Here is a 13,181-nt window from a genome sequence, read left to right as displayed (position 1 = left end):
AATGGCAACGCTGGTCAAGTACAGGGGTTCCTATGGGTGGTCTTGCTTCTCCAAAGAGGGGGCGGGGGTGAAGGGGTGGGAGGGCACCAAGTGGTGGTGGTGGATAGGATAGATAGGGCGGGTTGGCGACGGGATGTGGGGTAGAGGGAGAGGATCGTCTCTAGCTTCTTCGGTGATTTTCCAGATGCAGAGGTAGGGCTGTTTTTGGTTTCTTTTCGCGCAGTGATCCCCGTGTGCCTTCTGCCTGATTTTTTTCTCTCTCCTCCCTCTCCGCACTCGGGGAGACGCTGAGTGCTGATGGAAGTCTCCCCCACGACCGTCTGACGCGCACAGACAGCCGCCCGGAGCCCAGCCAGCCCGTCAGGACCAGCCCAGAGTCTGCCAGCGCATGCTTACTGCTCCGCCCATCCACCATAGGCAGTCCCAGGCTCCTCTCCAAACTAACCCTCTCTCTCCGTGTCCTCACGGTCATCTCTCCGCCCCTGCTCCCCGCCAACAACAGGCCATCGCGCAGGGTGACACCTCTCTTGTTTACAGTTTAAAATGTTCTCTTCTTCTTCAGTTTTGTCTCTTTGCTCGTATTAGCCACTAACTCAGCCCCGACAGGCTGCTCCGAAAAGACGGAAAACGCCGTTACGTAATTTAAAAGTTCAGTCTCGAGAAGAGCAGGCGATCCTTCTGCAAGACAAACGCACATTTTCACCACACGAGCCAAAACATCCCGTACTTGGCTCGTACACTGCACTGTCGTTAGAAATGTCAGTAATTATAAGGATGCATTACTGTAGCGGTAATTAGACAAAGCTGGTTATAGCAAATGCAGTCTGTGAGGTAATTAACAGACAGATTATCCTTTTTAAAAGCTTAGCTGTGAGCACCATTTTTACCTTAAAGTGTTTATTTTTTTAATTTCATATTTTGATAATCAATGAATCAGTAAACAGAACAGGATTTGCTGCCCCCTCTCCCTTTTTTGTTGTTGGTACACTGTCGCCATAAGTTGTAAGAAAAACACATCAAACATATTTTAAACCTTTATTTGTTTATTTATTTACAAACTTTTCAGTTGCTGCATCTACAGTAGAAATTCACTACATTGCCTAGTTTGTCATATTTGGCTGAATCCTCATATAATTTAGTGCATTCTTCGGGACAAAAGAAAGAAGAAAACAAAACAAAAACAACCCCCTCTTGTTTTTGTCATTTGGATGGAAATTACACACCAATATTATGATTTGAGCACATAAACAGTGTGAAAATGTCACCAACTGAGCAATTTCACCTTCTGGAACAGTTCCCTGGGCCATTTACTCCTCTTTGAGGTTTCACATAACCCATTTGTTTCTCACAGTAATGGTAAGACTACAATTACACGGTTGAATTTGGGAAACAAAATGTCAGCGTGTTAGATTTTAAAATTTAAATGTCAAAAAAAGAGAAGTGATTGCTTGTCTTGTATTTTGTGGTATCAGCACGTTACAGACAAAGCCAGTGGCACCACAGTGATAGTGTGTGTGTTTGGAATGTAAATAAAGGGTAACCTGGAGTGATGTGGCCAATGCCGAGCTGTAAGTTACTGTAATATATTAGGATTAAAAGCCTTTTATTGTCATTATAAATGTATGTCAGATGCAAAGAAAAAATTAATATCATACAATAATTTGTACAGTAAATGTAAAAAAGTGGTACATAACAACATTACTAAATAACCAATGTAGATAAAAGGGATCTAAGAGGTAATGTGTCATTTCCAAGGTGCAAATATTTTGCTGTATATGTATCAGTGTGTACACCACTGTTTTCTGGTCTTATAGGCTTTTATATATGTTCTAACTTTTAAAGGAATTCACGTTTGTAAAATAACTAGCAGCACAGATACCAACTCAAACAGAAGTCTCTGTCATAATCAATGCAACTTTTTTTTCTAACTTTTTTTCCTGATAGGTTTCTGTCCGGCCCATCTTGTGCCATCTAATGTGTGAGGTGTGCAATATGGCAGTGACTCGCCCTGGGTTTTCCTTTTACAACCACCAGGGGGCGTAAAGTTACCGGGTGGAAGGTGAAATAGCCTCCGGAGCCTTACATTTACTGCGAGAAAGTAAAAAATAAAAACAGTAATCTAACACTTCTATTAAAAATAAATAAAATGAATAATAAATAAATAAATAATGGGACTGAATGGAGTATTTGTACCATCAGTGTTGTAAAACATTAAAACTCCATCTAGCCTATCTTCATGTTATTGGAAAGTAATAAGCGGGGGCCTAAATAATAATGTCTGTGGAGTTTAAATCGTCTGCTATATCTGGAGGCATTACGATCTGATTCGGGATTCATGAACAAATGAATATTCCAGATAATATAAAGATGATTCAGTGATGATGATGATTCAATATTCAAAGATGAACAATGTAGGCTTTATGAATGAAAGGTAAAGAGGGGGTTTGTTTCTTGGAAGCATTTGTAATTTGGTGAAACGGTGCTAAGACGCACTTGTCCAGAAGAGGGCTGCTTTAAAAATCACTGCCACGGTTTCCAGCACTGATCTCCCACAGATGTATTCCTCTATTCTCCTGTAAACGCCCGACAGCGTGCAGCCGCACCTGTGGGTAATTACTAAAAATGCGCCATCGTGAAAAGATATAAAGCTGCTGCTGCTGCGGCTCAAAATTCCGGATCAAATCCACTGCTCCCGTCCTGTGACTTCACTCCATGCATGCGCCATATAGCCTCTGTTTAACAGATTAGATCAGGTTACTGTAATTTAGCCTCCCGTGCTTCCACTGTGGGTCTGTCACACCCAAAATGGTGAACAACATTAACATTCAGTGTGTGTGTGTGTGTGTGTGTGTGTGTGTGTCCCTAAAAGCCCTCCCCGGTGCGCTGTTGCTGTGCAGCGTTGCCAGCTCGTCAGCTGATCCCTCTTGTTCCCTTATCGCAGCTGTTGGATTGTCCACCCCTGTAGTAGTCCCGCTCTTTATTTGCTCATGAGCCCGAGCTGTCACGGTGCACTGACATTTGGGTTATAAAATAAGAATTTAAAATAATGTTGTTGTTGTTGTTTTGTTTTTTTTAAGCCTATTTATGTTGAAATCATAGCCCCTCTCTACATAAAGTATATTTAAACCGATTCAAGCCATGTGACGGGAAACCATTAATGATTCAGCCCAGCTCTGTGACGGCAGATCTGATCACAGATCAGCTGTAAATGCCCCCCAGGTTTAAACATTTCAAGCTCCCTCCGCGGCTCTCCACATGTGTCGGTGTATTTCTGCGCTAAATAGTCCTTTGTTTACGCGCAGTCCTCCCCCCCCCCCTCTCTCTCTCTCTCTGCGGAAGGAGGCTTTTGGTAGTGCAGTGTGTGACTCCTACCAGCTGTTTCCCGCCTTGAAAGCCATCCGATCAGCTGCGCACACACACACAGACACACACACGGTCATGCAGAGGGAGAAAGCAAAGGGGAGGGAGAAAGAGAGAGAGAGGTAGAGCGCCACACACAACGAGGGAACCCCATCAGCTGGAAGTCGAGCAACATTACAACTCTCAGCAGCCTCAAAGTACTACATTACACGGACGAGGCATTCATATCTCCTCTGTGGATTTAACCCGCATCGGATCACGGGGGATTTTTACCCACTAACGTCATCATTTTTCCCTTTTTATACCACGGAGACTGTTTGCTGCTTTTCTTTTTTTCCCCTTAAAAAACTGCTGGTGGTGGGGAGGGGGGGGCACCAAACTGGCGAGAGGCGAGCATGGAGTATTTCATGGTACCAACTCAGAAGGTGCCCTCCTTGCAACATTTCAGGAAAACGGAGAAAGAAGTGATTGGTGGTCTTTGTAGGTGTGTATGCCACGCGCGTTTCACCCGACATGCTGTGCCTGTTATTATTTTTATTGTTATTATTATTATTATCACCGTCATCATCACTATTATCACCATCAAGTCATCTGCTGAGAGCACCGCGCACTTAGCGATGTCGGTTTTGGGCAACACGCTTGGTCTGATGTGTTATTGTGTACACGACCCTCTCACGCGGAGCTGCGGGCATTAATTAACATCAAACGGCGAGATCAAGGGGCGACCGAGCACGCGGGGGGCTCCCGCTGTGTCCACGGCGTCCTCTGCGTGCTTTTATTTTGCATCTTTGACTGCGAAATCGATGTATTTTGTGGCTAACAAACATAAACCACGTGGTTCCGTGCACACCACGCTGCTACTCGCTCAGCGCATCCCCGACCTATTTGTGCTTAAATAATCCCTCACCCGTGGCCTATGTGTACTTAAATTTACACGAGAAAGGGAAAGTTGAGCTAGCGGGCGTCGCGGTGTGTGAAGGGGTCTATTTTCGCCTCGCACATTCGTGGGGGTTGACGATTTCGCTCGCAGGGAGCCGAAGTTTATTGTGGGTAGTGCGGCCATGCTTGTGGCTTGTGCAAAAAAGTGATGGAGGTGGGGGGAGTGGATGAGAGAGGGGGTGAGAGGGTCTGGCGTTTGTTTCCTGTTTATGGCGCCCTGTTTTCATTCACTCCAAACGTTAAAAAAGCACTGCTGTTGTCTTATTCGCCCCTGTTTTAGGCGGCGGTGGTTTAAATGGCGTTTCTGCGCTTCCCGTTGACGCTATCGAGCCGCCTCCACTGCGTCGTTTCATCCCGCACCTCTGCCATGCTGCCTGCCGCATTGTTGTAATGGCGGAGGACACGAAAGTCTGCTCGGAGCGCGAAGGTGGTGTCGGGCACTGTGAGGACGGAGGAAGTGTGTTTGGGGGACGTTAAAATACGTTTCCCGTTGGATTTGTTCGGTAAAAGGAGACATTTGGCTTTTCGCGGGGAGGCAGGAAAATTAAAAGTGGCGTTATTAATAAGGGGGTGTGTGTATGTCGCGGAAGGCCCGTCGATACGTCCGCAGCCCTGTTTGAAGAAGGAGGCGGAGGGATCTGCGACTGTTGCTCCTGCTGCTGGTAGTGACATGGGCAGTCTGGGAAATGTAGTCCGCTTTTCTGCGGGGAATTGGTGCACCGCAAGGAAAGCCGGAACTTTACCCAGACAAACTTTAAATGCTTTTACAATTTAAAATAAAGCGGAAATTGGCACATTTTTTCTTTAAACTTTGACTCCGTGAGCACACTCTAAAGTCCTTATCACTCAAATATAACTTAATAAAAACCAGAATGACTAAAATTTGTATCAGTTCTTGTTGTAAAGTCACATTTATTCAGCAATAAAATACACAGTTCGTTATTAATTAGCTTTTTTAAATCCCTGGATCTGTAAAATATAACAGTTTTTAAAAAAATGATGATCACTGTTATAGTTTTATTGTTACATTTTATCTGCACAACAGTTTTAAAACTCATGTCCAGGTTGTTATATTTGAGACATTTTGGCAGTCTTGCTGGAAAAGCAACTTGTGATTATTAATGTATTTGTAGAACTCGTAGAATTTGAAGACAAAGTTAGAAAGGCAAGGTTGAGATGGTTTGGGCATGTGCAGAGGAAGAATAGTGGATAGGTTGGAGATGAAAGATGGACCTCCCAGTTGAGCAGATTGCATACAGAGGGTTGGAGTGACAAGAGAGGTTGCTAAGGGTTGGATGTGATGGAGGCAATCGAAAAATGATGTTGAAGATATTTGTGGAACCATATTTCAATTTGATCAGTTTTAATCAGCCTGTTGGTTGAGCTTTGTTTAGTTTCTTGGGTAATAATTTAAGCCTAAACTCACTCTAATTCAGGCTCTAAAGTGGCCTGCGTTTGTAAAGTTCAGGCTCAGTTGGTCATGTTTTGGCAGTGGATCTGTTTGTTGGATGTGCTGCTGCAGTGCTACACGTGTGTGTGTGTGTGTGCGTGTCTGTGTATACACACATAGACACTGCTTTTCTAATCTGCGTCTGCACAATTGTTCCCAATGTTTGCACTAAGGCAGCTGAGTCAGTACAGATAAGAGCTTGGTTTCAGAGAGGGTCCCATAGATAGTGTTTGATACTGAGGATGTTAGAGGAAATTCACTTAGAATTCCCCCTCAAACTGAATTTAACCATGTGGAATGCACTGATTCACAGTTTAAATATTGGAATGTTCATAATAAACTATATGCTGCTGCAACATTGACATATCTTCTAACACGTGCTAACAATTCAAATAAACAGAACTTGTGATCTTTCATAGGTTTGTAACAATTTCAGTTATTAGCAATGATACATGTAGTTGCTAGTGAGCTGAAAGGACAAAGCCGCTGTAAATACCTGTGTAATCACAGGAACGGGCCAGTCATTTCTGCTCTTTGGTGGTGATATAAATACACACTTTAAAGAGTCAGCTCACATAAAAACAAAACAAACAAAAAAACAGTTGATGTCAAGGGGAGCAAATGCTGTCAGCTTTTTGCTTTTCCTCCTGTGTCCAGATAATTTCTTATGTAATGCAGTTCTGGTATATGTAAACTTAACTCAGCTGCAGGTTTACTGCATTGGTGAAGAGTGGAGCAAACTGTGCCTTGGCATAAACTGTTTTTATTGGAACTATTTCTTGGGTATAAAGTAGTTCCAACAAAAACCATCAGGAGAGGCTTGCCTGTGCTTGCAATTAGTTTACTAACTTGACCACTAATAATTTCCCCACACTAAACCTTGAGATGTTTTTGAAGTGAAATGAAGGAAAGTGCTAACGGAAGTACGAGAAGAAAGAGCAAATTGAGGAAATCTGGGCTGACCAAAAAAAAAAAGATTTGATTAGCATTCGCAGCAACAAGTTTACTTGTGGCCACTGAGTGTGCCATCAGCACCATATTAGTAAATGTTTTTTGTTTTAACACAGATTGGTTTATTTTTAAGTCTTCTTAAACTGTACATTTTCCCTAATAGCTTTCCTGCCTCTCCCTTCTTCCCCTAGCCTGGCCAACATTCCTCTGACCCCAGAAACAGCCCGGGACCAAGAGAGGCGAATCCGTAGAGAGATCGCCAACAGCAACGAGCGTCGGCGTATGCAGAGCATCAATGCTGGATTCCAGTCACTTAAAACACTCATCCCACACAGCGATGGAGAGAAACTCAGCAAGGTGGGTCATAAACAGTGATTTAAATTAGATGATGAGTTAGCTGGAGCTGGAAGGGTCTGAACTTGCTTTCATAACCAAACTGTAATGTTGTTTTTCAGGCTGCCATCCTGCAACAGACGGCAGAGTACATTTTTACTTTGGAGCAGGAGAAGACACGTTTATTGCAGCAGAACAGTCAGCTCAAACGAATCATACAGGTAAACCAGTGCGCTGCCCATGCAGACTGTTTGCAAAGGAGTTAGCTGTCTTTTCACTATCATCAATCTTAGCATTCATCTAAAGCACATCTCACATTTCTGTTTGCGCTCTCTAGGAGTTAAGTGGTTCCTCCCCCAAGAGGAGGCGTGCAGAGGAGAAAGATGAAGGGATTGGCTCACCAGACATCCTGGAGGAGGAGAAAACCGAGGACTTAAGAAGGGAGATGATCGAGTTGAGACAGCAGCTGGAGAAAGAACGTTCAGCCAGGATGAATCTAGAAGAACAGGTGACGACAATAACGCAGTTTCAAGAGTTTGAAATTCCACCGACTGCTGTGGTTTGAACTTTTCAGAAATATTATCCTATTTTTTGCATCTTAGATGCGGTCCATGGATGCCCAGTTGTACCCAGAGAAGCTGAAGGCAATCACCCAGCAGTTCCAGGAGCAGCAGGCCCAACCGCAGAGCCTTGTCCGTCTGCAGCAGCACAAACAGCTGGAGAGGGACCTCACTCCAGCCCACAGCCCACAGGTTGAAACATCTGCATATCACTGACTGATATACTTTAAAGATGTATGCTTTTTACTGATATAGAAAAATCCCCTCTGTTTCAGTGTTTCAATAAAACCTAATGAATTTAAACCGTTTTTGACACAGAGGATTAGTAAATCAAATCAAGAGTAAAAATCTGGCCTTTTAGACAAATTTTTAGCTTTGAGGTAAATATTTTTGGATTTGTCGATGGAATGATAGGATAAAAAATTTAGACCTTTTGTCGTCATTGTTCAGCTCAGCGTTTCCTTTCCCCCTCTGTTCATCCTTTTAACATATACAGAGGCCATGTGCAGCAAGCTCTTGAATTTGACACAAAAAAGTGTTTATTTTTGGCTCATTAGCCTAAACTCATCAGCTGGCAGGCACCAGATTTCCCCCCCTTCCCCCTCCCTAGCATGTAAATTTTTTATGGACTTTGAGTCAATTATGTCAAAGTGTGTTGCGTTTTCTAAAAATACACACACACACACACACACACACACATACGCAGCTAGACTAGTCTCAGAGTCTACCGTAGATTTCACAAAGACATGTGGACAAGGACATGACAGTCCTGTCCATGTCTACAGTTAGAGCTGTCAGCAGCTCAGACAGATTTACAGTGTGTTAAATGAGCCGCTCACACGTCTTTCTGCCGGTGCCGTCTCCAGCCCTGATAGCTGCAGCGTCCTGTTACTGCAGGCTTACCCTAACTGAACATGATGCCAAATCAATCATCGCCTGATGTCTGCCCTATCCGCTCCTTGTGGCAGCTGGGCTTTTGCAGTAAAAGATGATTGACGCCCTTTACATTAGTCATATGACACTTTGTGACTCCATAAGCAGAGCTGTGTAATGTAACCTCAAGTCAATATCAGTATGAATTTGCAGAATTACAGCAACACTGAATTACCCGGGGGGGGGGGGGGGGGGGGGGGGGAGCTAATTCAGGTGTGATTTACTGTATTGTTACCATCATGACTACTGAACAGTCTAGGACTGCATTGCATGACTCATTTTAATATTGCATTTTAACTTGTTATCATGTTAACATCTCAAAAAAATTTGTGATAGGGTCATGTTTAGCACTATGCAGCATCTTCTCTTTTTTTAACAGTCCATAAACATCTGGGAACTGAGGTGATCAGGGGCTAGACTTCTGGGAAAGAATGTTGTCCTATTTTTGTTTGATATAAGAATTTAGCTGCTCAGTAGTCCTATCTCTTCTTTGTCATAGTTTTCATTTCATAATGTCAATTGAGCTCAATTTAGGGTTTTTATATAAAGCACTAAATCACAACAGTCCCCACAAGTCACTTTATACTGTAGGGTAAAGACTCTATAGTATTCGAAAGAAACAATCAAACATACCTCTATGAGCAAGCTCCAAGAAGTTGAACTTAATTCTTCTCAGTATTAATTTTATGTTTTTATAAAATGCTGCAGGCAAGCGTAGATGTTAGGTGATTGAAATGTGAACTATGCGCCAACTTCATCACTACTTGATCAACAAAAAACAAGTGTAAACAATCTGCATTACTTTTGCAAAACACTTGTCACTTGTCTCCTTATGTGTGGAAAGTTCTCACCTGCAAGAGAAGAATACAAATCCAGCAGTGATACTGAGTTGAAGCGCTCTGCCAGTAGTGAATTAGACTGCAGGTCAATGAGTTCAAGCTTAACATCACTGGATCCATTATTCAAACTGCAAGTGAAGGGAGCTGAAATCATGTGCATTTCACTCTCAAGTGTTTTGAAGTCTTCAAATCACCTTGAAAACTCATTATGCAGGGCTCCTAACATGGACAAGTACCAGCTGAGGGGATCAGCTGATGGTATGGCTTCTTTCACTGTTGACATGTAAGTGAGAATGGTGTTCCCAAATCGGCTTGAAAGAAACTGCAACTTTCTTATGAAACCTTTTTATGAAGCTTTACATTTCATGTGCAAATTGGCCCTGTCTTGCAGTTTGGTATTTAGTTCATTCAATAGTGCAGTCATATAAATAACAAATGTAAGACTGTATTCCGTTCTCCTGAAGAGCGCTCTGAATTATCCTTGCCTTTCTTCACATAAAACTCTTAAATTTTTACTCTCAAGTGCGACACTCTTACCCAAGCTGAGCCACCTGACAGCTGTGTGGTAGCCTATGTCACCATTTTCAGTCTCGCGTCCCTCCAAAAGTCTAACAAACGGTGCTCTTGCCCACATCAAGTTAAATATTTCAACAATGATATGGTTAATTTTTAGCACCTACTTACACAACACCTCCTGGTGTATAATACAATGCAGAGATACCTATTTCAGTTCTGGGATCATTTCAGTCCCTTTTTCTTGCATCCACTTCAGAAGGCTGACATTTTCCCTGTCAGATTAGATTTTTTTTACTCGGGGTATGCTAGCACAGCACAGTCCACAAAACACTCTTTTATAAACTCCCCAAGAGAAATTGGCTTAATGTTTTTTTTATGATTTGATGAGACTCTTCCATCCCTAGATCTGTAAAGCCTGGTAAAAGGTCTTTGTCGTTTTGTAGCTTTTTTTTTTTAGCAAAGGTTCAACTGTCTGTTCCCACTCTGCATAGGTTCTTGTATTTCTCTAATGAAGAGCTAAAAAATTTCAAAGTTTTTCTAACTTTCAATTGAGCTTTGGCCGAAAGAGGACTGCAGTCTTTCACTATTATGTTCACATGTGCCTCTTTTTTGAGTGAATGAGCTTCAACATGCATTTCTGGTTAGCATCGTAAACCGTTCACAGACAGTGATTTCTGGAAGTGTTTCTGACCCCATGCAGTGATTTCCATGACAAAATCACATCTGTTTTTAATGCACTGCTGCCCAGGAGCCTGAATATTACAAGTGTTCAGTATTGATTTTTGGGCTTGTCTTCTTTGCGCACAGAGATTTCTCCAGAATCTCAGAATCTTTTGATCATATTTTGTACTGTAGATGATGAAATATTCAAAGTCTTTTTCAGTTTAACATTGAGGAACATTTTTTTGATGATTTTGCAGTTTTCTGCAGATTGGTGATCCTCTGCAAAGACTCTGACCCTCTAACATGCTCTTTAATATACTCAGTCATACTACTGACCTGCTGCAAATGAACCTAATTATTTTAAAATGCTCCTCCAAGTTTTCTTTTTTATAAAACCACTTACTTTTATTATTGCTCCTGTCCCAACTTTTTTGAGGTAGTTTTTGCCATGAAAATCAAAATGACCTTAATTGTCTCAGTTTATTAAACAACTGATATGATATATTCTCTTCTCCTTTGCATTTTACACAGGATCCTAACTTATTTGGAGTTGGGGTTGTATTTTTGTATTACTGCTAACGTTATTTACAAATTTAATATATGTTAATAGTAAACGGTGCAGGTTAAAAATGTGCCTTCAGTGCACTGAGGTTGCAGAAGTGATGACATGAGAATAATAAACGGTGATTGCACCTTTCTACCAGGTGTTGGCCCCTGCTACTCCCCCAGCCCCTACACACCACGCTACAGTCATTGTTCCTGCACCTGTCCAGACTCCTCAGTCCCACCATGTTACTGTGGTAGCCATGGGCCCAGCATCAGTTATCAACACAGTTTCCACATCTCGACAGAACCTGGATACCATCGTTCAGGTAAGGCACAAAATCCTGCCTCATATCCCACCACTAGAGGGGGGTGTTGTCGCTGACATCTGTTGCCTCTGTGTTTCCCTCAGGCAATCCAGCACATCGAGGGCACCCAGGGGAAGGGTGGCGCCGGGGAGGAAGAGCAGAGGAGGGCGGTCATCGTCACTTCAGGACGTGTCCTCTCTGACGCGGCAGGCTCAGACACAGCCTCAAACAGCGACGGGCCGGACGACTGTTCACTGCCTTGAGTTCATCCCTGACGTCTTACGTACCATACACTCACATGCACGCACACACCTACACACAAGCCCCAAGCGGAGCAGGGCTACAGGAGCCTACAAACTCACAGCGCTGTTGTTCGGTGGAAAAGTCTGCTAGTTAGATTGAAGCACTTGTTTTGTTTTCTTAATCAATACACGTCATGTTGTACCGTGATAGGCAGCCCTTATGGTTTACACTTAGACACTCACACATGCAGCCTCTTCTGTTTTTTTTCCTTTCCTCTGCTTATGTCTAGCGCCGATCCTTCATTCACTCACTTACACAAGCTTTCTTCGTTAAACTATAGAAAGACAAATAGAGCGACTACTTCACTGACTATAAATGCTCTGTTTTACTGGATACTAGAACTTTCGAATGTCAACTAAACATTTCCATTAACTACCAGGACTGTTATCTCTCTGTGCGCCCCTGAAGTCGAAAAAGGAGACAAAGTCAATGAAGAGCCCATTGGTGTGGCGTCAAAACCCCCGCACCAGAGCAATTTTTTTTCCCGCCCCTAAGCTGAACATCCTTTAAACCTTCCTCGGTTCCCGATCCAACTGAGCTGTATGGAGAGACACTGTGAGGAAAAAAAAGACTGTCCTAAAGTTCCACCTTTTAGGCTTTGTGTTGAGAGAATGTGTTATTTTACTTTTGTGAAGTCGACCTTTTCATGCTGTGTTTTTCTTAAGAGTCCTCTAACAACAGGTTGATGAGAATTTCAAAGCTGTTTTTCATGGCTGACTGGTGCTCACAGGAAATGAAGCGAAGCTCGAAAAGAGAGTGCACTTACTGGTTCAAAACGCTATTTTATTTTTCTTCTCATGTTGTTTGTTTGTTGCCATTTTTGCTGGGCTGGGATCCCAGTAAACCCACATATCTTGACCCACATGACTTATTCTGTTTACTCGTGGTCTGACCAAAAAAAAAGTTTTTAAATTTCTTTTTTTAAATTTCACATTTCCTGACATCTTCCCTTTCTGAGTTTAAAAACACATGGCTTTTAAAATAAGCTACTCTTTGGGCCCCTGTCGAGTAACTGTCACATATGTGTCTCTTTTAGTGTTTTGAATCAGCGAGGCTTAGCGGTGCTCCGGACTCTGGTAGTCTGCAGCAGACCCGCTTTTGCCTTGAAATTCTTGCACGTGCAAATATAACTTGAATACAATCACTTGTTTGCTCGATCTTAAGAGCTTGTTCTATTTAGCCCCTTCCAGTGTAGTTTGCTTGTTTGTTTTTTTGTTTGTTTGTTTTGGGATATGTATCAAAGCAGAATATGCTTAAAATATGAGGAAAATGCCCAGTCTATATGCATTTCTTTATATTGAATATTTATCCTTTAGTGCGTTTTCTGTAAAATGTACCATGTTTTTTTTTTTTGGTTTTTTTTGTACACATTTCTGCTTACATTTTTATTTGTTCTGTTGCCGGGAACTCTTGGTTGACGGACAGATTGACAAAGACATGTAGCGGAGAGAGGCTGCAGCATGCCTTACTAATAGCAGGTGCA

The 13,181-nt window shown here is 42.5% G+C and overlaps 1 protein-coding gene across 1 annotated transcript; it reads left to right on the top strand.

Moving 5' to 3' along the window:
• Positions 1 to 3,541: 3,541 nt before the first annotated feature.
• Positions 3,542 to 12,815, top strand: tfap4 (transcription factor AP-4 (activating enhancer binding protein 4)). The gene is made up of 7 exons (XM_085352441.1): positions 3,542 to 3,844; positions 6,892 to 7,057; positions 7,156 to 7,254; positions 7,371 to 7,541; positions 7,636 to 7,785; positions 11,249 to 11,416; positions 11,500 to 12,815. Exons 1-7 carry the CDS (start codon positions 3,756 to 3,758, stop codon positions 11,656 to 11,658), a joined length of 1,002 nt encoding a protein of 333 aa, XP_085208567.1. The 5' UTR covers positions 3,542 to 3,755; the 3' UTR covers positions 11,659 to 12,815.
• Positions 12,816 to 13,181: the final 366 nt, after the last annotated feature.

Source organism: Diplotaxodon limnothrissa, linkage group LG4, assembly GCF_057381915.1.
Source record: "Diplotaxodon limnothrissa isolate DT_005_m linkage group LG4, D_limnothrissa_male_GT1.1, whole genome shotgun sequence".
Classification (NCBI taxonomy): Eukaryota; Metazoa; Chordata; class Actinopteri; order Cichliformes; family Cichlidae; genus Diplotaxodon; species Diplotaxodon limnothrissa.
Note: the sequence above shows the minus strand (reverse complement) of the source record. Positions and strands in the feature narration are given on the sequence as shown.

Coding starts and splice junctions, on each gene's coding strand:
- tfap4 (XM_085352441.1), top strand. CDS start 3,756: ATGGAGTATTTCATGGTACCAACTCAGAAGGTGCCCTCCTTGCAACAT. Junction 7,786..11,248: donor CTCCAGCCCACAGCCCACAG/GTTGAAACATCT, acceptor CCTTTCTACCAG/GTGTTGGCCCCTGCTACTCC. Junction 11,417..11,499: donor ACCTGGATACCATCGTTCAG/GTAAGGCACAAA, acceptor TGTTTCCCTCAG/GCAATCCAGCACATCGAGGG.